The sequence below is a fragment of the Rhinoraja longicauda genome, chromosome 41 (genome assembly GCF_053455715.1).
Source record: "Rhinoraja longicauda isolate Sanriku21f chromosome 41, sRhiLon1.1, whole genome shotgun sequence".
NCBI lineage: Eukaryota > Metazoa > Chordata > Chondrichthyes > Rajiformes > Arhynchobatidae > Rhinoraja > Rhinoraja longicauda.
The window spans coordinates 4,874,267-4,901,211 of record NC_135993.1 but is presented as its reverse complement, the minus strand read 5'-3'; the positions used below and the strand labels follow the sequence as shown (position 1 = coordinate 4,901,211).

General features: G+C 49.8%; 1 protein-coding gene across 1 annotated transcript in view; it reads left to right on the top strand.

Annotated features, from left to right (window-relative positions):
• LOC144611793 (actinia tenebrosa protease inhibitors-like) overlaps window positions 1–26,945 on the top strand; it is a 43,539-nt gene that overhangs the window by 2,442 nt on the left and 14,152 nt on the right. Inside the window, exons 2-5 of the mRNA XM_078431048.1 lie at window positions 17,236–17,406; window positions 18,692–18,745; window positions 23,636–23,761; window positions 24,684–24,740. Coding sequence (XP_078287174.1) covers window positions 17,236–17,406; window positions 18,692–18,745; window positions 23,636–23,761; window positions 24,684–24,740 — 408 coding nt within the window. The remainder of the gene's footprint in view (window positions 1–17,235; window positions 17,407–18,691; window positions 18,746–23,635; window positions 23,762–24,683; window positions 24,741–26,945) is intronic.

Here is a 26,945-nt window from a genome sequence, read left to right as displayed (position 1 = left end):
TGTGCGTGTCTGTGTGTGTGCGTGTCTGTGTGCGTGTCTGTGTGTGTGTGCGTGTCTGTCTCTGAGTGTGTGTGTGTCTGTCTGTGTCTGTCTGTTGGTGTGTGTGTGTCTGTGTGTGTGTGTGTGTGTGTCTGTCTGTCTGTGTGTGCGTGTCTGTGTGTGTGTGTGTGTCTGTCTGTCTGTGTGTGCGTGTCTGTGTGTGTGTGTGTGTGTGTGTGTGTGTCTGTCTGTGTGTGTGTGTCTGTCTGTCTCGTGTGTGTGTCTGTCTCGTGTCTGTGTGTGCGTGTGTGTGTGTGTGTGTGTGTGTCTGTCTGTCTGTGTGTGCGTGTCTGTGTGTCTGTGTGCGTGTCTGTGTGCGTGTCTGTGTGTCTGTGTGTGTGTGTGTGTGTGTGTGTGTGTGTGTGTGTGTGTCTGTCTCGTGTGTGTGTCTGTCTGTGTGTGCGTGTCTGTGTGTGTGTGTGTGTGTGTGTGTGTGTGCGTGCGTCCGTCCGTCCGTCTGTGTGTAGTGTCCCCAAAGAAATTGCTAAAACCCCCCCCCCCGGTCTAGGTAACTGGATGGAGGGGAATCGGGCAAAGTCAGTGAGCTCTCTGGTAAACATTGTGCTTTGTTCAAGACTCCAGCAGCTGTAGTTCCCTGTATCTCCTGTACCTTGAGCTCGATTCAACAGTCGTTGTTTCCTGGACTGTGTCATGGCGACACAAGGAACTGCAGGTGCTGCAACTGTGAGCGAAACCACAAATTGCGGGAGGAACTCGGCGGGTCGGGCAGCATCTATGGAGGGAAATGTATGTAGAAGGGTCGCAAATAGGAAACGTCGTCTGCCCATTCCCTCCACGGACGCTGCCTGACCTCTGAAGTCATCTCTTGGCGGGCGGCCCTGTTTTGTTTCAGTCTGAAGAAGGGTCTCGACCCGAAACGTCACCCATTCCTTCTCTCCAGAGATGCTGCCTGACCCGCTGAGTTACTCCAGCATTTTGTGATACCTTCTGTTTCGTCCTGGCCTTTTCTCACCCCCCCCCCCCCCCCCATCTTTCAGTCTGAAGAAGGGTCCTGACCCAAAACATAACCTTTTTTTCCCTCCAGAGATGCTGCCTGACCCGTTGAGTTACTCCAGCATTTTGCGTGTCTGTCTTAATTTAGTTTATTGTCTACGTGTACGAGGTACAGTGAAAAGCTTTTGTTGCGTGCTAACCAGTCAGCGGAAAGACAATACCTGATTACAATCGGTCGATGTACAGTGTATAGATACATGACAAGGGAATTGGGTTTGGTGCGTTGGTAAAGCCAGCCAAGTCCGATCAAGGATAGTCCTGAGGGTCACCAAAGTGGTAGATAGCAGTTCGGCCCTGCTCTCTGGTTGTGGTGGGATGGTTCAGTTGCCTGATAACAGCTTCTGCTGAGTCCTGCTGAAGGTCAGGGTGAAATGGTTAATCAATACAAGCTATGAAGCATTGCAAGTTTTGATAACAAGAAGGGAGTGTCTTTAGACAGGAAAGGCAAGGCACCTGTGACGTGGGAAGCGATAATGATTTGTTTACTCATATCATCATATCATATATATACAGCCGGAAACAGGCCTTTTCGGCCCTCCAAGTCCGTGCCGCCCAGTGATCCCCGCACATTAACACTATCCTACACCCACTAGGGACAATTTTTACATTTACCCAGCCAATTAACCTACATACCTGTACGTCTTTGGAGGAGAGGAGAGATGATAGGTTCTGCCTGCTCCCATTTGTCCCACCCTTGTCCTGAGCCAGCATTGGTCAAACCCAGAGTTAATGCCGCCCAGGATGAGACCATTCGGCCCATCGGAATGCAAAGTGTATTACATAACCACTGTTCCACACCCTGTTTGGCCTAATAAACAAATGTCATTGGGAGCATCTGTATTTTAGTTTGGTTTTGGAGATACAGCGCGGAAACTGGCCCTTCGGCCCACCGAGTCCGCACTGACCAGCAAACCCTGCACATTAACACCATCCTGCACACACTAGGTGGCAATTTATAATTACACCAAGCCAAATAACCTTCAAACCTGTTCGTCTTTGGAGTGTGGGAGGAAACCGATGATCTCGGAGAGAACCCACGCAGGTCACGAGGAGAGCATACAACCTCCGTACAGACAGCGCCCGTAGTCGGGATCGAACCTGGGTCTCTGGCGCTGTGAGGCAGCAACTCTACCGCTGCGCCACCCATACCTATATCTGTATCGGATGTGGAAAAGTCACGTAACATAGGACATTCTGTGCGTTGGAACGTGCCTAACATGCATTTCTCAGGTTTTTGTTTATTATTGTCACGTGTAGCTGCTAACCAGTCAGCACAAAAGGCAGTGCATGAGGCTGAAGAAGGGTCTCGGCCCAAAACGTCACCCCTCCCTTTTCTCCACATCCTGCCTGGTCCACATCCTGTACATGATTACAATCGAGCCGTCCACAGTGTACAGATACATGATAAAAGGAATGACATTTAGTCCAAGGTAAAATCCGAAGGGCCTGTTTCCCTGCTGTACAACTGGATGACTCTGTGACAAGTGGAACAGCTGCAAGGAGTCGGTACATTTTACAGCTTAATGATCTGCACTTTGGTCAAGAACCTTCCCACCCACACATTTCCTGTGGTGGTTTAACACAGTCATTGTGCAGTCAAGTGAGAGATCACCAGATCCAGCAACGCTACTTTGTTGCAGCGGGTAGAGCTGCTGCCTCAAACACCAGCAACCCCGGTTTGATCCTGACCTCGGGTGCTGTCTGTGTGGAGTTTGCACGTCATGGAACCCTTTTTCGGACCCAAAATGTCGTCTGTCCATGTCCTCCAGAGATGCTGCCCCAGCACTGGGATGCTCCAGCACTTTTTTCAGTGTGCATGCACGCACACACACACACACACCCACTATAATCTTCGAGTTGTCGTGCATGGAATCAGGCTTTTCAACCCACACGGGTGGCAAGGTGACGCAGCGGTAGAGTTGCTGCCTCGCAGCGCCAGAGACCCGGGTTCGATCCTGACTATGGGTGCTGTCTGTACAGAGGTTGTACATTTTCCCTGTGACCTGCGTGGGTTTCCTCTGGGTGCTCTGGTTTCCTCCCACACACCAAAGACTTGTAGGTTAATTGGCTTCGGTAAAGTTGTACATTTTTCACTAGTGTATAGGATAGTGCTAGCGTGTGGAGTAATTTCTGGTCGGCGTGCCGAAGGGTCTGTCTGTGTGTGTGTGTGTGTATATATATACACACGCATACACATGCACATAATATATATATAATCTGTATTTGTGAGTGTGTATATATATATATATATATATATATATATATATATATATATATATAGTATAAGACTAACTGCAGATGCTGGTACAAATCGAAGGTATTTATTGACAATGCTGGAGTAACTCAGCAGGTCAGGCAGCATCTCAGGAGAGAAGGAATGGGTGACGTTTCGGGTCGAGACCCTTCTTCAGACTGATGCTTTGATATGGGTAGAAGGAGGCTAAATGGTCCCTTCATCATATCATCATCATATATATACAGCCGGAAACAGGCCTTTTCGGCCCACCAAGTCCGTGCCGCCCAGCGATCCCCGCACATTAACACTATCCTACACCCACTAGGGACAATTTTTACATTTACCCAGCCAATTAACCTGCATACCTGTACGTCTTTGGAGTGTGGGAGGAAACCGAAGATCTCGGAGAAAACCCACGCAGGTCACGGGGAGAACGTACAAACTCCTTACAGTGCAGCACCCGTAGTCAGGATCGAACCTGAGTCGACGGCGCTGCATTCGCTGTAAAGCAGCAACTCTACCGCTGCGCTACCGTCCCTTGAGCCTGTTCCACTTCACAATAGGTTGTTTAGTGTACATTTTCCAACTTTGGTTTGTCCTTTAGCATGCTTTTTATTCATTTATAATTTATTTCTGCTTTCCCTCTCCTATCTCTCGTTCCCCCTCTCTCCAAACTCGATCTGGGGAAGGAGGAAAGAAGATAAGACTTTATTGCCTTCTGCCGCAATGGGGAGGGCCCATTGTGGTGAATGTTTGTGTCAAATCTTGATGTAGTTGTGTAACTTGTTGTTTTGTTTGTTCTGACTGTATGGCAAGTCAAGTTCCTCGTAGGTTACAAAACGTACTTGGCTAATAAATTATGATTTTGATTTTGATTATGAAACATCACCTATTACTTTTCTCCAGAGATGCTGCCTGTATTGGAGTTACTCCAGCATTCTGTGCTTTCCATCTTTGGTGTCATGTTGGGGGCAGGTTTCCGAAGCAGTCGTCAGGACACGGTGTGTTTGCGACAAGTGGCTGTCAGGGGAAGGGTCTCGACCCGTCCCTTCTCTCCTAGATGCTGCCTGACCCGCTGAGTTACTCCAGCATTTTGTGACACCTTCGATTTGTACCAGCATCTGCTGTTATTTCCCTACACAGAGGGCATGATTGGGCTGGAACAACTTCCTCATTCTCTCCCTCCCCCAGCCACCAACAAACAAAGGGACCGTGTGTTGCCTTGTCTCTCTGTGTCTCATGACTACAATCCTCCTGAATGCTCTTCAGTGTCTTGCTCACAATCAATGTTGATTTAGGCTGAGACCGTCAAAACAAGTGTCTGAACGGGCACCAACGAGAACATGAGTGACAGGGTGACTTGTTCACCAAACCTTTCCCTGCTTCGTACCATTTATCACGTACAAGACCAAGTGGACCCATTGGGCCCAAACCTCTCCTGCATTGGTGCAGCACCCTCTCCTCCCCCTCCCTCCCACAATAGACAATAGGTGCAGGAGGAGGCCATTCTGCCCTTCAAGCCAGCACCGCCATTCAATGTGATCATGGCTGATCATTTTTACTCCCCTCCCTCCCTCCTCCCCCTCCTCCACCTCCCTCCCTCCTCCACCTCCTCCACCTCCCTCCCTCCTCCACCTCCCTCCCTCCTCCACCTCCTCCACCTCCCTCCCTCCTCCCCCTCCCCCACCTCCCTCCCTCCTCCACCTCCCTCCCTCCTCCACCTCCTCCACCTCCCTCCCTCCTCCACCTCCCTCCCTCCTCCACCTCCTCCACCTCCCCTCCCTCCTCCACCTCCCCTTCCACCTCCCCTTCCACCTCCCTCCCTCCTCCACCTCCCTCCCTCCTCCACCTCCCTCCCTCCTCCACCTCCCTCCCTCCGCCACCTCCTCCACCTCCCCTCCCTCCTCCACCTCCCCTCCCTCCTCCACCTCCCCTCCCTCCTCCACCTCCCTCCTCCACCTCCCTTCCACCTCCCCTCCCCCTTCCACCTCCCCTCCCTCCCTCTACCTCCCCTTCCACCTCCCTCCCTCTTCCGCTCCCCCCACTCCATCCCCCTCAACCCCCCCTTATCCTCCCCCCTCCCTCCCGAAAATAGGAGACGTTTCGGCCTGAAGAAGAGTCTCGACATGAAACGTTGCCTATTTCTCCAGAGATGCTGCCTGACCCCGCTGAGTTACTTCGATTTTAAACCAGCATCTGCAGTTCTTTCCTGCACATTTGTCTGCAGTTCCTTCCGACACAAACGTAGGCAAATGGGACCAACTAGCTTAGATAGGGCATCTTGGCCAGCATGGATGAGTGGGCCAAAGGGCCTGTTCCTGAGCTGTAGGTCTCCATGAATCAGTTTCTCCCTCTGTTAGTCTCTAACCCACTACTTCATAGAAACATAGAAAATAGGTGTAGGAGTAGGCCATTCGGCCCTTCGAGCCTGTACGCACCGCCATTCAATATGATCATGGCTGATCATCCAGCTCAGTAACCTGTACCTGCCTTCTCTCCATACCCCCTGATCCCTTTAGCCACAAGGGCCACATCTAACTCCCTCTTAAATATAGCCAATGAACTGGCCTCAACTACCTTCTGTGGCAGAGAATTCCACAGACTCACCACTCTCTCTGTGAAGAAATGTTTTCTCATCTCGGTCCTAAAAGACTTCCCCCTTATCCTTAAGCTGTGACCCCTGGTTCTGGACTTCTCCAACATCGGGAACAATCTTCCCGCATCTAGCCTCTCCAACCCCTTAAGAATTTTATATGTTTCTATAAGATCCCCCCTCAGTCTTCTAAATTCCAGCGAGTACAAGCCTAGTCTATCCAGTCTTTCTTCATATGAAAGTCCTGCCATCCCAGGGATCAATCTGGTGAACCTTCTCTGTACTCCCTCTAAAGCTAGAATGTCTTTCCTCAGATTAGGAGACCAAAACTGTACACAATACTCCAGGTGCGGTCTCACCAATGCCCTGTACAACTGCAGCAGAACCTCCCTGCTCCTATACTCAAATCCTCAAGGGTTAAGATTCAACCTGTGGTATCAGGAACTGCAGCTGCTGGTTAATGCACACAAGGACACACTGGGTAACCCAGCCGGTCAGACAGCATTTCTGAAGAAAATGAATAGGTGATGTTTCTGTTCGGGAGGCCTTTTCAGACGTTTAGGGGACGTTTTCAGGTTGGAATGTTATAGCTAAACTTAAATTTAAAACAAAATATTTATCTAACTCTACTCCCCAAAGGACAGTGAGATCCTGAAGTAAACATGACAGATTTATGCTTTGGATTTGAAAAGAGCCTTAGTCATTCAGCAAGGAAACAGGCCCTTCGGCCCAACTTATCTATACTGACCCAGATGCCCCATTAATGCTGGTCCCATTTATCTGCACTCACCCCATATCTCGCTCAATCATTCCAATCCGTGTACCTGTCTAAGTGCCTTTTAAATGCTAGAGCTGGAGTAACTCAGCGGGTCAGGCAGCATCTGTGGAGAGAAGCAATAGATGACGTTTCGCGTCGAGACCCTTCTTCAGACTGAGAGTTGGGGGGGGCTGGGAAATAAATATTGTACCTGCCTCAACTACCTCTGCTGGCAGCTGAAGGGTCCCGACCTGAAGAGGGTCACCTCTTCATATTCTCCAGAGGTTGTGGTCTGATCCGCTGAGTTACTCCAGCACGTTGTGTCTTTTTTTATAAAGATTCAGCCTGTTGTTCAAGAATGTGGGGGGTGGGGGGAGAGAAATTGTGGGGGGGGGGGAGAGAAATTGTGGGGGTGGTGGGATTAGTTTTTTAGTTTTGGAGATACAGCGTGGAAACAGGTGCTTAGGCCCACCGAGTACGAGCCGACCAGCAAACCCCGCAGACCGACACGATCTACCACTGTGTTATTGTGCTGCCCCTGGATGTGGGGGGTGGGGGGGTGAAGTCAGGGAGAGGGTGTGGGTGGTGGAACAGGCGAGGAGGGGTCAAAATGGTGGCGGATACGAGGGAAATAATGTTTCCATTTAAAGAAGTGTTAAAACAAAGTTGGAGGTTTAAGCGTTGAGCAAGATGGATGAGATTAGGTGGGGGTGTTGCTGTAATTGGAGATCGGCCTGGGTGTGACAATGATCTTATTGTTAAATGCTTTGTTGCTGTGGCCTCTCCTCTCTTCCTGAATCATATCGGTTGTCCTGGAGTTTGTATTCTGTGGCGAAAGCTGGTTCTCACTCGTGTTTGCAGCAAACCAACGACCCCCCTCTTCTCTCTCCCCCCCTCCTCCCCCCTCCACCCCTTTTCCTCGTTGTGTTCTGGTGACTGGGGTGGGAGGAGAGGGTTTAGCTTCACACACACACACACACACACACACACACACACACACACACACACACACACACACACACACACACACACACACACACACACACACACACACACACACACACACACACACACACACACACACACACACACACACACACACACACACACACACACACACACACACACACACACACACACACACACACACACACACACACACACACACAGCTCTGTCTCCACCCACCTAAACACCTTGTGGCTACTGTACACAATGCAAAGACAAAGATGTCATGGTGCAAAATGCAGTCATCGAGTTGTACTGTACCCATGTAGAGTTGCTGCCTCACAGCACCTGGGACCCGGGTTCAATCCCGACTACAGGTGCTGTCTGTACAGAGTTTGTACGTTCTCCCCGTGACCTGCGTGGGTTTTCTCCGGGTGCTTCAGGTTACCTCCCACACTCCAAAGACGCACAGGTTTGTAGGTTCATTGGCTTTGGTAAAGTTGTATATTCTTCCCCAGTGTGTAGGATAGTGCTAGCGTGTGATCGCTGGTCGATGGGCCGAAGGGCCGGTTTCCGCTCTGTATCCCTAAACCAAACTTGTCCATGCTCGAGGTTTAGATTTTTTGTTTAGATTTAGAGATACAGCGCGGAAACAGGCCCTTCGGCCCACCGAGTCCGCGCCGCCCAGCGATCCCCGCACACTAACACTATCCTACACACACTAGGGACAATTTTTTAAAAACATTTGCCCAGCCAATTAACCTACAAACCTGCACGTCTTTGGAGTGTGGGAGGAAACCGAAGATCTCGGAGAAAACCCACGCAGGTCACGGGGAGAACGTACAAACTCCGTACAGACGGCGCCCGTAGTCAGGATCGAACCTGAATCTCCGGCGCTGCATTCGCTGTAAGGCAGCAACTCTACCGCTGCGCCACCGTGCCATTTAGGTTTATTATTGACACATGCCCCGAGGTACAGTGAAAAGCTTTGTTTTGCTTGCTAATCAATCAGATCAGACACTATACATAAATACAATCAAGTCAACCTCGAGCACAATAGGTAGAGCAAAGGGGAAGATACAGAGTGCAGAATATAGTTCTCAAGCATTGTAGCGCACCATTTCCAGAGACAAAGTCGAATGTCCGCAATGGGGTAGCAGCGAATCGGACAGTACCCGAGCTTATGGAAGGGCCGTTCAGAAGCCTGATAACAGAGGGGAAGGAAGCTGTTCCTGAGAATGGTGGTGCGCGCTTTCAAGCTTCTGCACATTTTGCCAGCTGGGACCAGGCAGAAGGAATAAACAAGACTGTTTAGTTTAGAGCTACAGCGCGGAAACAGGCCCTTTGGCCCATTCAGTCCGTGCCGACCACCAATCCCCCCCGCACACTAGCACTATCCTGCACACTAGGGACACTTTACAATGTCTCCCTCAAATCTGTACGTCTTTGGAGTGTGGGAGGAAACCGGAGATCCTGGAGAAAAGCCACGCAGTCACATGGGGAATGTTGCTGATTAATATACAAAAGGGTGCAAAGTGAAGAAAGCGAATGGTATGTTGGCATTCATAGCAAAAGGATTTGAGTATAGGAGCAGGGAGGTTCTGCTGCAGTTGTACAGGGCATTGGCGAGACCACACCTGGAGTATTGCGTACAGTTTTGGTCTCGTAATCTGAGGAAAGACATTATTGCCATAGAGGGAGTACAGAGAAGGTTCACCAGATTGATTCCTGGGATGGCAGGACTTTCACATGAAGAAAGACTGGATAGATTCGGCTTGTACTCGCTGGAATTTAGAAGATTGAGGGGGGATTTATAGAAACTTACAAAATTCTTAAGGGGTTGGACAGGCTAGATGCAGGAAGATTGTTCCCGATGTTGGGAAAGTCCAGAACAAGGGGTCACAGTTTAAGGATAAGGGGGAAGTCTTTTAGGACCGAGATGAGAATGTTTTTTTTCACACAGAGAGTGGTGAGTCTGTGGAATTCTCTGCCACAGAAGGTAGTTGAGGCCAGTTCATTGGCTATATTTAAGAGGGAGTTAGATGTGGCCCTCGTGGCTAAAGGGATCAGGGGGTATGGAGAGAAGGCAGGTACAGGATACTGAGTTTTATGATCAGCCATGATCATATTGAATGGCGGTGCAGGCTCGAAGGGCCGAATGGCCTACTCCTGCACCTACTTTCTATGTTTTTAAGTGCTGGAGTAACTCGAGTCAGGCAGCATCTCTGGAGAACATGGTTGTTTCGGGGTCAAGACCCTTCTTCAGATCCTGTGTTTTGGGTTGAGAGTCTGAATAAGGGTCCCGACCCAAAACGTCACCCATCCATGTTCTCCACTGATGCTGCCTGACCCGCTGAGTTACTCCAGCGCTTGGTGTTCTTGTGATGAAGCAAGTCGAGAACCGGAGACAGGTCCAGAGCGGGCGGTGATCAAAGCTGTCATGGTTCTGCGAGATTATTGACCGGGAATGAGCAGGTTAACCTATGATGAGCGTTTATCGGCACTGGGCCTGTACTCGCTGGAGTTTGGAAGAATGAGGGGGGACCTCATTGAAACTTATAGAATAGTGAAAGGCTTGGATAGAGTGGACGTGGAGAGGATGTTTCCACTAGTGGAAGAGTCTAGGACTAGAGTTCACGGCCTCCGAATTAAAGGACGTTCTTTTAGGAAAGAGATGAAGAGAAATTTCTTGAGTCAGAGGGTGGTGAATCTGTGGAATTCATTGCCACGGAAGGCTGTGGAGGCCAAGCCAGTGGATATTTTTAAAAGGCAGGGATAGGTAGATTCTTGATTAGTGCGGGTGTCGGAGGTAATGGGGTGAAGACAGGAGCATGGGGTTAGGAGGGAGAGATAGATCAGCCATGATTGAATGGCGGAGTAGACTTGATGGGCTGAATGGCCTAACTCTACTATCACTTATGACTTTATTATCTCTGGGGCAGGGGTTGTGTATCAAAGACTCTGGGAATGGGTGGTGCAGGTGACGTTGTCTCAGTAGATTGTGCTGTCGGCTCTGAATCTGTTTGGGTGAAGCCCAGAAAGAACAAAGGGAGCAAATAACACTGAGGGGAGTGGTTTTATAGATGTGTTAATAGCTGTGATGCAGTGCGCTGTATAAATGAGGACATTACAGGGACATGTTGCATAAGAGTCAGCGTCGTTCAGCACGGGTACAGGCCCTTCGGCCCAACTTGCCCATGCCGATCAATTTACCCCATCTAAACTAGTTCTACTTACCTGTGCAGGTAGGAACTGCAGGTGCTGGTTTAAACTGAAGATAGACACAAAAACTGGAATAACTCAGTGGGTCAGGCGAAACATCTGAGATTTTCAGTCTGAAGAAGGGTCTTGACCCAAGAAGGGTCACCCTTGTTTCCAGAGATGCTGCCTGACCGGCTGAGTTACTCCAAGGACCCAAACAGTCTTTCCAGGTGAGACAGAGGTTCACCTGCACCTCCTCCAACCTCATCTATTGCATCCGCTGCTCTAGATGTCAACTTATTTATATCGGTGAAACCAAACGCAGGATCGGCGATCGCTTCGCTCAACACCTGCGCTCAGTCCGCCTTAACCAACCTGATCTCCCGGTGGCTGAGCACTTCAACTCCCCCTCCCATTCCCAGTCTGACCTTTCTGTCATGGGCCTCCTCCAGTGCCATAGTGAGGCCCACCGGAAATTGGAGGAACAGCACCTCATATTTCGCCTGGGTAACTTGCAGCCCAGCGGAATGAACATTGACTTCTCCAACTTTAGATAGTTCCTCTGTCCCTCTCTTCCCCTCCCCCTTCCCAGATCTCCCACTGTCTTCCTGTCTCCACCTATATCCTTCCTTTGTCCCGCTCCCTGACATCAGTCTGAAGAAGGGTCTCGACCCGAAACGTCACCCATTCCTTCTCTCCTGAGATGCTGCCTGACCTGCTGAGTTACTCCAGCATTTTGTGAATAAATACCTTCGATTTGTACCAGCATCTGCAGTTATTTTCTTACACTACTCCAGCTTTTTGTGTCTATCTCTATCTCTCATTTATCTGCGTTTGGCCCACCTCCTGTTTACCAATCCATGTACCTGTCCAAAAGTCCTTTAAATGTTGTTATTGTACTGAACCTGCCTCAACAAACTCCTCTGGAAGCTTGTTGCAAATACCCACCACCTGTGTGACAATGGTGTCCCTCGGGTTCCTATTAAATCTTTCCCCTCTCACTTTTAAACTTCTGTCCTCTAGTTCAGTGCTTCCAAAACTATTTCAGTGTCGGTCACACTTGAGTCTTAATCACAAAGTTTCATTCACCCTCGACTAAATTTTCTTATGTTTTTTTTGTGGTCTTTTTTGTCTTTTTCTCCCTTGTATATATATTAAGTCATTCACCCCTCTAGTTTCATTCACCCCAAAATAATTTCATTCATCCTTGGGTGAACCATTCACCAGTTTAAGAAGCACTGCCTCTAGTAGTTCTTGGTCACCCTATGATAATGGGAAACTCTGTGAATCTAAGCCCCTCAGAACAAGGGGGCCACAGTTTAAGAATAAGGGGTAGGCCATTTAGAACTGAGATGAGGAAAAACTTTTTCAGTCAGAGAGTTGTGAATCTGTGGAATTCTCTGCCTCAGAAGGCAGTGGAGGCCAATTCTCTGAATGCATTCAAGAGAGAGCTGGATAGAGCTCTTAAGGATAGCGGACGGAGTCAGGGGGTATGGGGAGAAGGCAGGAACGGGGTACTGATTGAGAATGATCAGCCATGATCACATTGAATGGCGGTGCTGGCTCGAAGGGCCGTATGGCCTCCTGCACCTATTGTCTATAACATCACTTCTCTGCTTACTGCGTTCCAAGGATCTTTCCAACCTCCCCCAATAGCTCGGCCCTCGAGTCCTGTCAAGAGATGTTTCTTTGTCAAGAAAATAGATATAAGATGCTGGAGTAACTCAGCGGGTCAGGCAGCATTTCTGGAGACAAGAAATAGGTGACGTTTTGGACCGAAGTCTTCGGCCTATGAAGAAGAGTCCCGACCCAAAACGTCACCTATTCCTTTTCTCCAGAGATCCTTGTAAATCTTCCCTGCACTCTCTCCAGCTTAATGACATCCTTCCAAGAGCAGGGTAAGCAAAAGTGGGCTCAGTACTGTAAGTGCGGCCTCGCCAATGTCTTGTACAACTGTAGCATCACATCCCGACTTCCATCCTCTCATCCTTGACTGATGAAGGCCGGCATGCCAACATTGATAATCCAGTAATGAGACTGTTGGTTTTAATTTGTTTGGATTTGTCTGTGTGTGGATTAGAGGACGATTTTTTGGAATGCAAGCAAGATGGATCTCTGGGTCAGTTTACGGAGAAAGCAGGAAAGAGTAAATGACTTTCAATATTTTACTTGGTGTCTGGTGACAGTAGATTAATAATTTTGGTGTAAAGTGGCTCTGTGAAAGAATGGCCATGATAAAGTTTACACATATTTCTTTGTGATGCCATTCAATTTGAAGGTAGACGCAAAATCTAGAACTTTTTGGGTCGGGACTCTTCTTCATAGGCCGAAGACTTCGGTCCAAAACGTCACCTATTTCTTGTCTCCAGAAATGCTGCCTGACCCGCTGAGGAAGAACTTTTTCAGTCAGAGAGTGGTGAAGGTGTGGAATTCTCTGCCTCAGAAGGCAGTGGAGGCCAGTTCGTTGGATGCTTTCAAGAGAGAGCTGGATAGAGCTCTTAAGGATAGCGGAGTGAGGGGGTATGGGGAGAAGGCAGGAACGGGGTACTGATTGAGAGTGATCAGCCATGATCGCATTGAATGGCGGTGCTGGCTCGAAGGGCTGAATGGCCTACTCCTGCACCTATTGTCTATTGTCTAAAATGCTGGAGTAATTCAGCGGGTCAGGCAGCATGTCTGGAGAGAAGGAATGGGTGACGTTTCGGGTCGAGACCCTTCTTCAGACAGACCCGAAACGTCACTCATTCCTTCTCTCCTGAGATGCTGCCTGACCCGCTGAGTTCCTCCGGCATTTTGTATCTACCTTCAATTTGAACCAGCATCTTGCTGTTATTTTCCTACATCTCATTCAATTTGAAACTGTTTCTGGATTAAAATGAAGGAAATTGCAAAAGTTGTTGGGGATGTGGGGCAGATTGGGAAATTAGGTTAAAGGGCTAATGTTAGTTAGGACAAAACTCTTTGGAAAAGTTTAGAAAGAGTCCACTTTTGAGGACAGTCACTACAGTTTGTACCCGTTTAGCTGGTCAGTTAGTTGACCTTTTAGTTTGGGCTAGTTTAGTTTATTGTCACGTGTGCTGAGGTACAGTGAAAAGCTTTTTGTTGCATGTTAATCAGTCAGCAGAAAGACAATACATGATTACAATCATTGCAGATGCATTGTTTAGTGCACGAGAGTCCAATTAAATCATGCTTGACTAATCTTCTGGAATTTTTTGAGAATGTATTTTCACCCGGGGAGTAAATCTGTGGAATTTTGGCCTCCTATTTTGAGGAAGGACATCATAGACTAGGCTTATACTCGCTGGAATTTAGAAGACTGAGGGGGGGATCTTATTGAAACATATAAAATTCTTAAGTGGTTGGAGAGGCTCGATGCGGGAAGATTGTTCCCGATGTTGGGGAAGTCCAGAACCAGGGGTCACAGCTTAAGGATAAGGGGGAAGTCTTTTAGGACCGAGATGAGAAAACATTTCTTCACACAGAGAGTGGTGAGTCTGTGGAATTCTCTGCCACAGAAGGTAGTTGAGGCCAGTTCATTGGCTATATTTAAGAGGGAGTTAGATGTGGCCCTTGTGGCTAAAGGGATCAGGGGATATGGAGAGAAGGCAGGTACGGGATACTGAGCTGGATGATCAGCCATGATCATATTGAATGGTGGTGCAGGCTCGAAGGGCCGAATGGCCTACTCCTGCACCTATTTTCTATGTTTCTATTACTATTGAGGGAGTGCAGCGTAGGTTAATTCCCGGGATGGCGGGACTGACATATGATGAAAGAACGGAACGGCAGGGCTTGTATTCGCTGGAATTTAGAAGGATGAGAGGGGATCTGCTCAGAAGGGCAGTGGAGGCCAATTCACTGGATGGTTTCAGAGAGAGTTGGATATGGCTCTTGGGGCTAACGAAATCAAGAGATGCTGCCTGACCCGCTGAGCCAGGCGCTGAGTGGGAGGGAGACGGCGGGTGTTACTGATGCTGCGGATGTGACTGGGAGGAAACGTTTAGTGTGCGGTCTGTGGAAGGATATCTGCTGACTCGGTGGTTTTCTGACGTTGCCCAATGTGGCAACAAGCAGCCTCTCAGTGTCTCCCATTCCTTAGCTACTCACTCACTTCCTGCCACTTCACTCACCCTGCCACCTCTGTTGTACAACCTGTTCCCATGATGATCGGAAAACAGACTGGGTGGAGTAACTGAGCGGGTCAGGCAGCATTTGTGGGGGGGGGGGAGGAATGGACAGGCACCATTTTGGGTCGGGCCCCTTCTTCAACCAGATGGCCAGAAGGAATAGGAGTAGAATTAGGCCATTCGGCCCATCAAGTCTACTCCGCCATTCAATCATGGCTGATCTATCTCTCCCTCCTAACCCCATTCCCCTGCCTTCTCCCCATAACCCCCGACACCCGCACTAATCAAGACACTAATCACGATGATCTTGTTCAGACGTGAGGAACTGCAGTTGGACACAAGATGCTGGAGTAACTCAGCGGGTCAGGCGGCATCTTTGGAGAGAATTAATAGGTGACGTTACGGGTCGGACCCCAAAGAAGGGTCTCGACCTGAAACGTCACCTAATCCATTTCTCCAGAGATGCTGCCTGAGTTACTCCAGCACTTTGTCTATCTTCGGTATAAACTAGCATCTGCAGTTCCTTCCTACACAAGGAACTGCAGATGCTGGTTTACAAAGAAAAACACAAAGTGCTGGAGGAATGCAGCAGGTCAGGCAACATCTGGGGGGGGGGAGGGGGTAGGATGGACAGACATTTTGGGTTGGGATCCTTGTGACCAAGGATAGTCTTGTTTACGCAGCCGTGTGTGTGGGTGTGGTTGGTTAGTGAGTGTGTGTAGGGGTGGTTAGTGAGTACGTATGTGGTTAGTGTGTGTGTGTGTGTGTTTAGTGTGTATGTGTGTGTGGTTAGTGTGTATGTGGGTGTGTGGTTAGTGTGTATGTGTGTGTGGTTAGTGTGTATGTGTGTGTGGTTAGTGTGTATGTGTGTGTGTGGTTAGTGTGTATGTGTGTGTGTGGGTGGTTAGTGAGTACGTATGTGATTAGTGTGTGTGTGTGTGTGTGTGGGGGGGTTAGTGTGTGTGGTGTTAGTGTGCGTGTGTGTGGGGGGGGGGGGGGGGGGGGTGTAAGGTTGGAATAGCAGCCCTTTAGTTTCTCAAACAGTTAATGATTACATTAGACTCATGGTCTATGTTGTTAGACCGGTTTGAATTATCGTCTTGGAGACTAATCTCTTAAATCACAACCCCATCTGTTTAGCTGCGTACACTGGCGATGAACGAAGAATTAGTGACTCTTTAGAAGGTTATTGTCTTTATGTGGGAGGCTTCTCATCCCCTCTTTCCTCTCATCCCCCCACTCCTTGCACACCCACCCCCACTCCTTGCACACCCACCCCCACTCCTTGCACACCCACCCCCACTCCTTGCACACACCCCACCACTCCTTACACACACCCCCGCCACTCCTTGCACCCCCACTCCTTGCACACACACCCCCACTCCTTGCACACCCACCCCCACTCCTTGCACACCCACCCCCACTCCTTGCACTCCCACCCCCACTCCTTGCACACCCACCCCCACTCCTTGCACACCCACACCCACTCCTTGCACACCTACCCCCCACTCCTTGCACCCCCACGCGTTACACTCCCTCCCCCCACTCCTTACACACCCACCCCCACTCCTTACACGCCCGCCCCGCCACTCCTCGCCCACCCGCCCCCCCACTCCTCGCACACCCACCCCTCCTTCTTGCACGCCCACCCCCCACTCCTTGCACGCCCACCCCGCCACTCCTTGCACGCCCGCCCTGCCACTCCTCGCCCGCCCGCCCCCCCCCCACTGGTCGCCAACCCGCCCGTGAAAACACAAAGCTTGCATTTTTACAGCACCTTTCAGAGCATCACTGTCATAAAACGACATGGCAGCAATTTTGAGCAAAACAAGCCCCCACTCGCCCACGTTTGTGGAAACAATGGGCCTGCCGGGGCAGTTCTGCTTGTGGGTTTTGGGAAGATGATGAAATCGTTCTGTGCGGGGCTGTCTGTGTGGAGTTTGCACGGTCTTCCTGTGACCGTGTGGGTTTTAAGGCCATAAATGAATGAATAAGTTTATTGGCCAAGTTTGTGCATATACAAGGAATGTGCCGTGGTGCATAGTCATGAGTAATAGGAGCAGAATTAGGCCATTCGGCCCATCAAGTCTACTCCACCGTTCAAAACCGAAAACCCACGCAGGTCACGAGGAGAACGTACAAACTCCGTACAGACGGCATCCGTAGTCGGGATGGAACCCGGGTCTCCGGCGCTGTGTTCGCTGTAAGGCAGCAACTCCACCGCGCCGCTCGTAAACCCGTGTCTCTAAACTAAACGGGACTCCCCTTTGGCGTTGATCGGAAAGTAGCGCGAGTTTTGTTTTGGGTTTTGTTTTGCAGTGGACTGCTCCAGCCCACCGAAGACCGGACCGTGCCGAGCGGCATTCACCAGGTGGTTTTACAATGCCACGGAAAAGGTCTGCCAGGAATTCATCTTCGGTGGCTGTCTGCCCAACCTCAACAACTACGACAGCGCGGAAGACTGCCTTAATGCTTGCGATAAACCAACAGGTTCGTAGTGGAGAGGGAGGGAAGGGGTGGGTGGGGCGGGTGGGTGGGTGGGGCGCGTACTTCAACCTTCCCCACCCCCCTCCATCCCAAAACGGGTCTCGCTGTGCCACTGGCGCCCGCCCGCCCTTGTCGCGGGGAGAGCGGGCGCAGCAGGTAATGCCGCTCACCAGAGACCTGGCTCCCGTCCCGACCTGTCTGTGTGGAGTTTGCACGGTCTTCCTGAGACCGTGTGGGTTTTAAAGGCCGTAAATGAATGAATACGTTTATTGGCCAAGTATGTGCACATACAGGGAATGTGCCGTGGTGCATAGTCGTAAGTAATAGGAGCAGAATTGGGCCATTCGGCCCATCAAGTCTACTGCACCATTCAGTCATGGCTGATCTATCTCCCCCTCTCAACCCCATTCTCCTGCCTTCTCCCCATAACCCCTGACACCCGCACTGATCAAGAATCTATCCATCTCTGCCTTAAAAAATATCCACTCATTTGCCCTCAACAGCCATCTGTGGCAAAGAATTCCACAGATTCACCACCCTCTGGCTAATGAAGTTCCTCCTCCTCTCTTTCCTAAAGGAACGTCCTTTATTTCTGAGCAGATGACCTCTGGTCCGAGACTCTCCCTCCAGTGGAAAACCTAGTCCACTTTTCTCCAAGTGCTCCGGTTTCCTCCCACATCCCAAAGACGTGCGTGTGGATCGGTTAACACCATCCTACACACACTAGGGACAATTGTTACATTTACCCAGTCAATTAACCTACAAACCTGCACATCTTTGGAGTGTGGGAGGAAACCGAAGATCTCGGAGAAAACCCACGCAGGTCAAGGGGAGAACGTACAGACGGCGCCCGTAGTCAGGATCGAACCTGAGTCTCCGGCGCTGCATTCGCTGTAAGGCAGCAACTCTACCGCTGCGCCTACCGTGCCATAGTTGCACGTCTTTTTGTTGCGTTTTTGTTTTAGTGTGGCTGTATGGTAATTCGAATCTCACTGTACCTTGATTGGTACACGTGACAATAAACTGACCTTGAAACCTTGACCTTCAAACAAGAGATCCCGGAGAAAACCCACGCAGGTCACGGGGAGAAAGTGCAAACTCTGCACCGAGAGCACCCGTGGTCAGGATCGAACCCGGGTCTCTGGCGCTGTGAAGTAGCAACTCTACCGCTGCACCACTGAAAGAGAGTCCCACTAGTGTGCCCACTGGGTGTGCCCGTCTGTTTGCGCGTGCGTGTCGGTCTGTGTGCTGGTAACTGCACACTAATTCCTCCTTTTCTATTTTCCAGAGCCATCGAACAACCAGGTGCCTGTGGTTAGCCGGAGTGTGATGAGTCTGAAGGGTAAGGAGTGCTAGCGTGAAGCCACTTCATGCCACGTAGCCAAACGATACACAACAGTGGCACCCCAACTCTGTGTAAAGCCCACAACAGTGACACCCCAACTCTGTGTAAAGCCACCTTCCCCACACATCTCCATTAAACTCTCCCTTCTCACCTTAAAGCTGTGCTCTGTAGTCACAGAAACATAGAAAAATAAGTGCGGGGGTAGGCCATTCGGCCCTTCGAGCCAGCACTGCCATTCAATGTGATCATGGCTGATCATTCTCAATCAGTACCCCGTTCCTGTCTTCTCCCCATTCTTACCTTCCTATTCTTACCGCCAAAGTGGATAGCCTCACACTTATCCACATTAAACTGCATCTGCCATGCATCCGCCCACTCACACAACCTGTCGAAGTCACCCTGCAACCTCATAGCATCTTCCTCACAGTTCGCACTACCACCCAGTTTTGTATCATCTGCAAATTTGCTAATGGTACTTTTAATCCCTCCATCCAAGTCATTAATCTATATTGTAAATAGCTGCGGTCCCAGCACCGAGCCTTGCGCTACCCCACTAGTCACTGCGGTCCCAGCACCGAGCCTTGCGCTACCCCACTAGTCACTGCGGTCCCAGCACCGAGCCTTGCGCTACCCCACTAGTCACTGCGGTCCCAGCACCGAGCCTTGCGCTACCCCACTAGTCACTGTGGTCCCAGCACCGAGCCTTGCGCTACCCCACTAGTCACTGCGGTCCCAGCACCGAGCCTTGCGCTACCCCACTAGTCACTGCGGTCCCAGCACCGAGCCTTGCGCTACCCCACTAGTCACTGCCTGCCATTCTGAAAGGGACCTATTTATCCCCTCTTTGCTTTCTGTCTGCCAACCAATTTTCTATCATGGCTGATCATTTAAAATCAGTACCCCGTTTCTGCTCAGAGATGCTGCCTGTCCCGCTGAGTTACTCCAGCATTTTGTGTCTATCTTCTTTGTAAACCAGCATCTGCAGTTACTTCCTGCTTATTGCATCATGTTGCACCTATTTCTTCCAATCTGGCACTGGCCCTGATCTTCTCCAATTGTACACCTGTCTATAATGAATGAGCACTCCCATGTTTTGTCAATTGGACATGGAACAGCCATTGACATTTCCACCGTGGGAAACACTACATAGCCCGCAGAACATCCCCAGTGCGTCCTTTGTCCCATTTCCCTGCTAATTATTTCCATCCAATTCCCTCCTGAGTGCTCTGGTTCCGTTTCCACACGTTCCCGAAAGGAACGCTTTCCGGATCCGGGCCCCATTCTCCATCCCGAAGGTGTTTCTCAAATTATTTTCTCGGGAGATAGGGTTTTTTTTTTCTGTGGAGTCACTGCCTCACGGCGCCAGAGACCCCCAGTTCGATCCTGACTACGGGTGCTGTCTGTGCGGAGTTTGCACGTTCTCGTGACCTGCGTGGGTTTTCTCCTGTTTCCACACTCCAGAATTACAGGTTTTTTAGGTTAATCGGCTTTGGTAAAATTGCAAATTCTCCCTAGTTGGTAGGATAGACAATAGACAATAGGTGCAGGAGGAGGCCATTCGGCCCTTCGAGCCAGCACCGCCATTCAATGTGATCATGGCTGATCATTCTCAATCAGTACCCTGTTCCTGCCTTCTCCCCATACCCCCTGACTCCGCTATCCTTAAGAGCTCTATCTAGCTCTCTCTTGAATGCATTCAGAGAATTGGCCTCCACTGCCTTCTGAGGCAGAGAATTCCACAGATTTACAACTCTCTGACTGAAAAAGTTTTTCCTCATCTCCGTTCTAAATGGCCTACCCCTTATTCTTAAACTGTGGCCCCTGGGTCTGGACTCCCCCAACATTGGAAACATGTTTCCTGCCTCTAACGTGTCCAACCCCTTAATAATCCTACATGTTTCGATAAGATCCCCTCTCATCCTTCTAAATTCCAGTGTATACAAGCCTAGTCGCTCCAGTCTTTCAACATATGACAGTCCCGCCATTCCGGGAATTAACCTAGTAAACCTACGCTTCACGCCCTCAATAGCAAGAATATCTTTCCTCAAATTTGTAGACCAAAACTGCACACAGTACTCCAGGTGCGGTCTCACTAGGGCCCTGTACAACTGCACACAGTACCCCAGGTGCGGTCTCACTAGGGCCCTGTACAACTGCACACAGTACTCCAGGTGCGGTCTCACTAGGGCCCTGTACAACTGCACACAGTACTCCAGGTGCGGTCTCACTAGGGCCCTGTACAACTGCAGATAGCGTGAGTGTGTGGGCTGACCGCTGGTCGGAGCGGTCTCGGTGGGTTAAACTGCCTGTTTCCGCACTGTATCTCTAAAGTCTAAAGTAAAGATTCCATCTGCACCATGCTCCCTCGAAGATTTGACCCACCCCCAGTCATTCCACCCTCCCATCTCCCTTCAGGTAGAAGATACAGAAGCTTGAAAGCGCGCACCACCATACTCGAGAACAGCTTGCTCCCCTCTGTCATCAGGCTTCAGAACGGCCCTTCCATAAGCTAGGGCACTGTCCGATTCACCTCTACCCCATTGCGGACATTGGACTTTGTCTCTGGAACTGGTGCGCGACAATGCTGAGAACTATATTCTGCACTCTGTATCTTCCCCTTCACCCCAACCTATTGTACTTGAGTTTGACCAGATTATATGTGTGACGTATCTGATCTCCTTGGATAGCACCCAGAGCAAATCTTTTCCCTGTACTTCGGCACACGTGACAATGATAGACCTAACCCTTGCATGGGCGAGTTGGGCCGAAGGGCCTGAGTCGGTGGAGTACAACCACATTCTGTAGTTGGTATCTTGGCCTTTGCCTACGGTACATGTGCTTCCAGCTGTTGGGTCCCAGCCTCCTAAAACCTCTGCCTCCCCCACCCTCCTCCTCCAACTCACACCCAGTGTACAAGCATCCACTCGCTTGCCCCTCCAGTCCCTGTCATTTTGACAACCTCTTGAAACAACTGGGGATGTTTGAGTCCGTTCACAGTGTTCTAGTCTTCGCCCTGTGCCCAAGGGCGATGGTGGAGGGCATTTTATCGGGAAGCAATAGACAATAGGTGCAGGAGGAGGCCATTCGGCCCTTCAAGCCAGCACCACCATTCAATGTTTTTATTCACAAAATGCTGGAGTAACTCAGCAGGTCAGGCAGCATCTCGGGAGAGAAGGAATGGGTGACGTTTCGGACCCATTCCTTCTCTCCCGAGATGCTGCCTGACCTGCTGAGTTACTCCAGCATTTTGTGAATAAATCGATTTGTACCAGCATCTGCAGTTATTTTCTTATACCACCATTCAATGTGATCATGGCTGATCATTCTCAATCACTACCCCGTTCCTGCCTTCTCCCCATACCCCCTGACTCTGCTATCCTTAAGAGCTCTATCTAACTCTCTCTTGAATGCATTCAGAGAATTGGCCTCCACTGCCTTCTGAGGCAGAGAATTCTACAGATTTACAACTCTGACTGAAAAAGTTTTTCCTCATCTCCGTTCTAAATGGCCTACCCCTTATTCTTAAACTGTGGCCCCTGGTTCTGGACTCCCCCAACATTGGGAACATGTTTCCTGCCTCCAACGTGTCCAACCACTTAATAATCTTATATGTTTCCAACAGCTTGGTTTTGGAACAGCTCCATCCAAGGCTGCAAGAAATTGCAGAATATTGTGGACGCATCCCAGGGGATTTGAGTATAGGAACAGGGAGGTTCTGCTGCAGTTGTACAGGGCATTGGTGAGACCACACCTGCAGTATTGCGTACAGTTTTGGTCTCCTAATCTGAGGAAAGACATTCTTGCCATAGAGGGAGTACAGAGAAGGTTCACCAGATTGATTCCTGGGATGGCAGGACTTTCATATGAAGAAAGACTGGATAGACTCGGCTTGTACTCGCTGAAATTGAGAAGATTGAGGGGGGATCTTATAGAAACTTACAAAATTCTTAAGGGGTTGGACAGGCTAGATGCAGGAAGATTGTTCCCGATGTTGGGGAAGTCCAGAACAAGGGGTCACAGTTTAAGGATAAGGGGGAAGTCTTTTAGGACTGAGATGAGAAAGTTTTTTTTCACACAGAGTGGTGAATCTGTGGAATTCTCTGCCACAGAGGGTAGTTGAGGCCAGTTCATTGGCTATATTTAAGAGGGAGTTAGATGTGGCCCTTGTGGCTAAAGGGATCAGGGGGTATGGAGAGAAGGCAGGTACGGGATACTGAGTTGGATGATCAGCCATGATCATATTGAATGGCGGTGCAGGCTCGAAGGGCCGAATGGCCTACTCCTGCACCTATTTTCTATGTTTCTATGCCACAACACAAACCAACCTCCCTTCCGTTGACTCCATTTTCACCTCGTGTCGCCTCGGCAAGGCCTGCAGCATAATCAAGGATCAGTCTCACCAAGGCCACTCCCTCTCCCATTGGACAAGAGGTACGGAAGTGTGAAAACTCACACCTCCAGATTCAGGGACAGTTTCTTCCCAGCTGTTAATCAGGCAACTGAACCATCCTACCACAACCAGAGAGCAGTCCTGAATTGCTATTTATCTCATTGGACTATTTTTGTCGGACTTTATCTTCCACTAAACATTATTCATGCTATACCCTTTATCCTGTATCTGTGGACGGCTCGATTGTAATCATACCTAGTCTTTCCGCTAACTGGTTAGCACGCAACAAAAGCTTTTCACTGTACCTCAGTACATGTGACACTAAATTCAAAACTCAAACTCAAAGTGTGTAGGAAGGAACTGCAGGTGCTGGTTTAAACCGAAGATAGACATAAACAGCTGGAGTAATTCAGCGGGAGAGGTGGCATCTCTGGAGAGAAGGAATGGGTGACGTTTCGGGCTGAGGCCCTTCTAACTTCCCACCATCTCCTTTGCAGACTGTTCAAAGGTTTGCTCGGCTGAAGAGTTCCAATGCAACGATGGCTGTTGTATTCCCCTCAACCTCTTGTGTGATGGAGTAACGCATTGCTTTGACAAGTCCGACTTCCCTTACTGCGATAAGAGTAAGTATTATGTGCATGGGGCTCTGCTTGGCTTCACTGAGTCATAGAGTCAAAGGTAGACACAAAAAGCTGGGGTAACTCAGCGGGTCTGGCAGCATCTCTGGAGAGAAGGAATGGGTGACATTTCGGGTCGAGACCCTTCTTCAGACATAGAGTCATATAGGCCCTTCGGCCCAACCTAGGGCGGTCACGGTGGCGCAGCGGTAGAGATGCTGCCTTACAGCGAATGCAGCGCCGGAGACTCAGGTTCGATCCTGACTACGGGCGCCGTCTGTACGGAGTTTGTACGTTCTCCCCGTGACCTGCATGGGTTTTCTCCGAGATCTTCGGTTTCCTCCCACACTCCAAAGACGTACAGGTATGTAGGTTAATTGGCTGGGCAAATGTAAAAATTGTCCCTAGGGTGTAGGATAGTGTTAGTGTGCGGGGATCGCTGGGCGGCGCGGACCCGGTGGGCCGAAGGGCCTGTTTCCGCGCTGTATCTCTAAATCTAAATCTAAACCTGTCCATGATTTTTCACACTTCTATGTCTTTTGCCCGAGGGGAGAGAGGGAGTGGCTGGGGTCCTTGATGATGCTGCTGGCCTTGCCGAGGCAGCGTGAGGTGTAGATGGAGTCAATGGAAGGGAGGTTGGTTTGTGTGAAGGTCTGGGCTGCTGGCCTTGCCGAGGCAGCGTGAGGTGTGGATGGAGTCAATGGAAGGGAGGTTGGACTGGCTGGTCTTGGGCAGGAGCTGTTCCCAAACAGTGCTGTGATGCAGCCCGATTGCAATGCTTCCTGTACAATGCATGTACGTTGATGAACTAGGACGGGGGAGGGGAGGGTAAAGCAAAAATAGTTCACGGGTTGTGTGCTTGTGGGCGCGGGTGGCGTTTCTGAACGAACCGGTTTGACGGTGTTTGTTTTGTCTGCCTTCTCCACAGTGCGTGACTCCTTCACTCTCCTCACTGCCCTGGGAGACTCGGGAAGCCAGTCCAATGGTAGGTGTTCTCGCCCTGGGCTGCCCGACCGGTTTGGGGCGGCCTTTCAGTGCGTTCTCGAATGTCGGTAGTCTTACAAAGTACAGAGAAGGCTTCAGGGTAGACTGGGAAACTTTTGGCAGCAGAATGCTTTCTCTCCATTCTCTGCTGGAAAGCTATGCAATGTTTCAAGGTTAGTTTATTGTCACATGTACCAATTAAGGTACAGTGAAATTTGAGTCACCATCCAGCCGTACCAAGTGAAAAGCAACAAGACACGCAACCACATAAAAGTTAACGTCAACATACACCACAGGGCATTCCACATTCCTCACTTTAAGGTTCAGGAATATCATAGAACTGTACAGCACAAGAACAGGCCCTTCAGCCCACAATGTCTATGCTAACCATGATGCCAATTTAAATTATCCCACCTATTGTCCATTGTCTATCTGCAAATTAGTTCACCTAATAATCACACAGAACAGTACAGATTTAGAGATACAGCGAGGAAACAGGCCTGAGAATTCCACAAATTCACAACTCTCTGGGTGGGAAAAAGTCTCTTCTCGTTTAAAACTGAGGTGAGAAGAAAGTTTTTCACCCAGAGAGTTGTGAATTTGTGGAACTCTCCGCCACAGAAGGCAGTGGAGGCCAATTCACTTGATGAATTTAAAAGAGAGTTAGATCGAGCTCTAGGGGCTAGCGGAATCTAGGGATATGGGGAGAAGGCAGGCACGGGTTACTGATTGTGGATGATCAGCAATGATCACAATGAATGGTGGTGCTGGCTCGAAGGGCCAAATGGCCTCCTGCACCTATTTTCTAAGTTTCTAGGACCCACAATGTTTGCGCGGAACATAATGCGGTAGTTGAGGCAGATACTATCCCAACGTTTAATAAACAGTTAGACAGGTACATGGATAAGGCAGGTTTGGAGGGATATGGACCAAGCGCAGGCAAGTGGGACTAGTGTAGCTGGGACATGTTGGCGGTGTGGGCAAGTTGGGCCGAAGGGCCTGTTTCCACGCTGTATCACTCTATGACTCTTGAAGAGACAAAGTGCTGGAGTAACTCTGCGGGTGGGTCTGGCAGCGTCTCTAGAGAACATGGACTAGACCTGATGGGTCCCGACCTAAAATGTCACCTATCCATGCTCTCCAGGGATGCTGCCTGACCCGCTGAGTTACTCCGGCACTCTGTCTCTTCTATAGAGTGACACAGTGTGGAAACAGGCCATTCGGCCCAACTTGCCCGCACCGGCCAACATGTCCCAGCTTCATTGGAGTCAGTCTAGTTTTATCGTGACATTCAGGAGAAGCTGGGGTGGAAGCAGAAACCTGTCCCGGATTATTGGTGGATGGGAATCAGGGCAGGCAGCAAATCCTGGCCCGGATTACCGGAGTGAACGGCTGTGGATTAGTGCGGAGCAAAGATACTAGAGGAACAAGATGGGCCACTCCGTTGAAATCGCCTATACTGAAGTGTAGTACGCAAAGGAGCCATTTTAGTAGGCAAAACCCGCCGTTCGCTCTGCCTCTCGCAGTGTAATCAGTGTTGTGGGGGAACAGTATGTGTGATGATACCATTAAAATGCAGAATATATCTCGTCTATCAATTCACAGATTGTTGTTATTTTTCTTTTAAAATGTTTCTGCAAGTTTCTGCCTACTAAAATGGCCGCCGTGACGTACTACGATTTTTAGGGTCGAGTGGTCTATCTTGCTCCTCTAGTATCTTTGGTGCGAAGATCTCGGCCCCACCCTCTCAGTGCCAGAGTGGGGCTGATGGCAACGGCGCCACCCTCTGGGAAGAAGCCAAACTACCACACCCTCGGGCTTTCATGAGTCATAGGAGCGGAAGTAGGCCATTCGGCCCGTCGAGTCTGCTCTGTCAAAGTTTCACACACTCTGATCGACACGGGCTGCTCCACTAGTTTCGTTTACTTCTAATTTAGTCCTAGGTTTAGTTTCTACGTTTTTGGTTCCAGATTTAGTTCAGCTCAGTCACCTGCTATCATTTGGGAGGGATGTGGGCCAAATGCGGGTAAATGGGACTAGCCTAGACAGGGGCAGTATAGACTGGTTGGGCTGAAGGGCCTGTTTCCATGCGGTATGATTCTAATTCTAGGTGCTGGAAGAACTCGGAGGGTCAGGTAGCATCTGTGGTGGGAATAGACCTGTGGTGATTCGGGGTGAAACGTTTTGGTGATCCCTCAGAACTTTG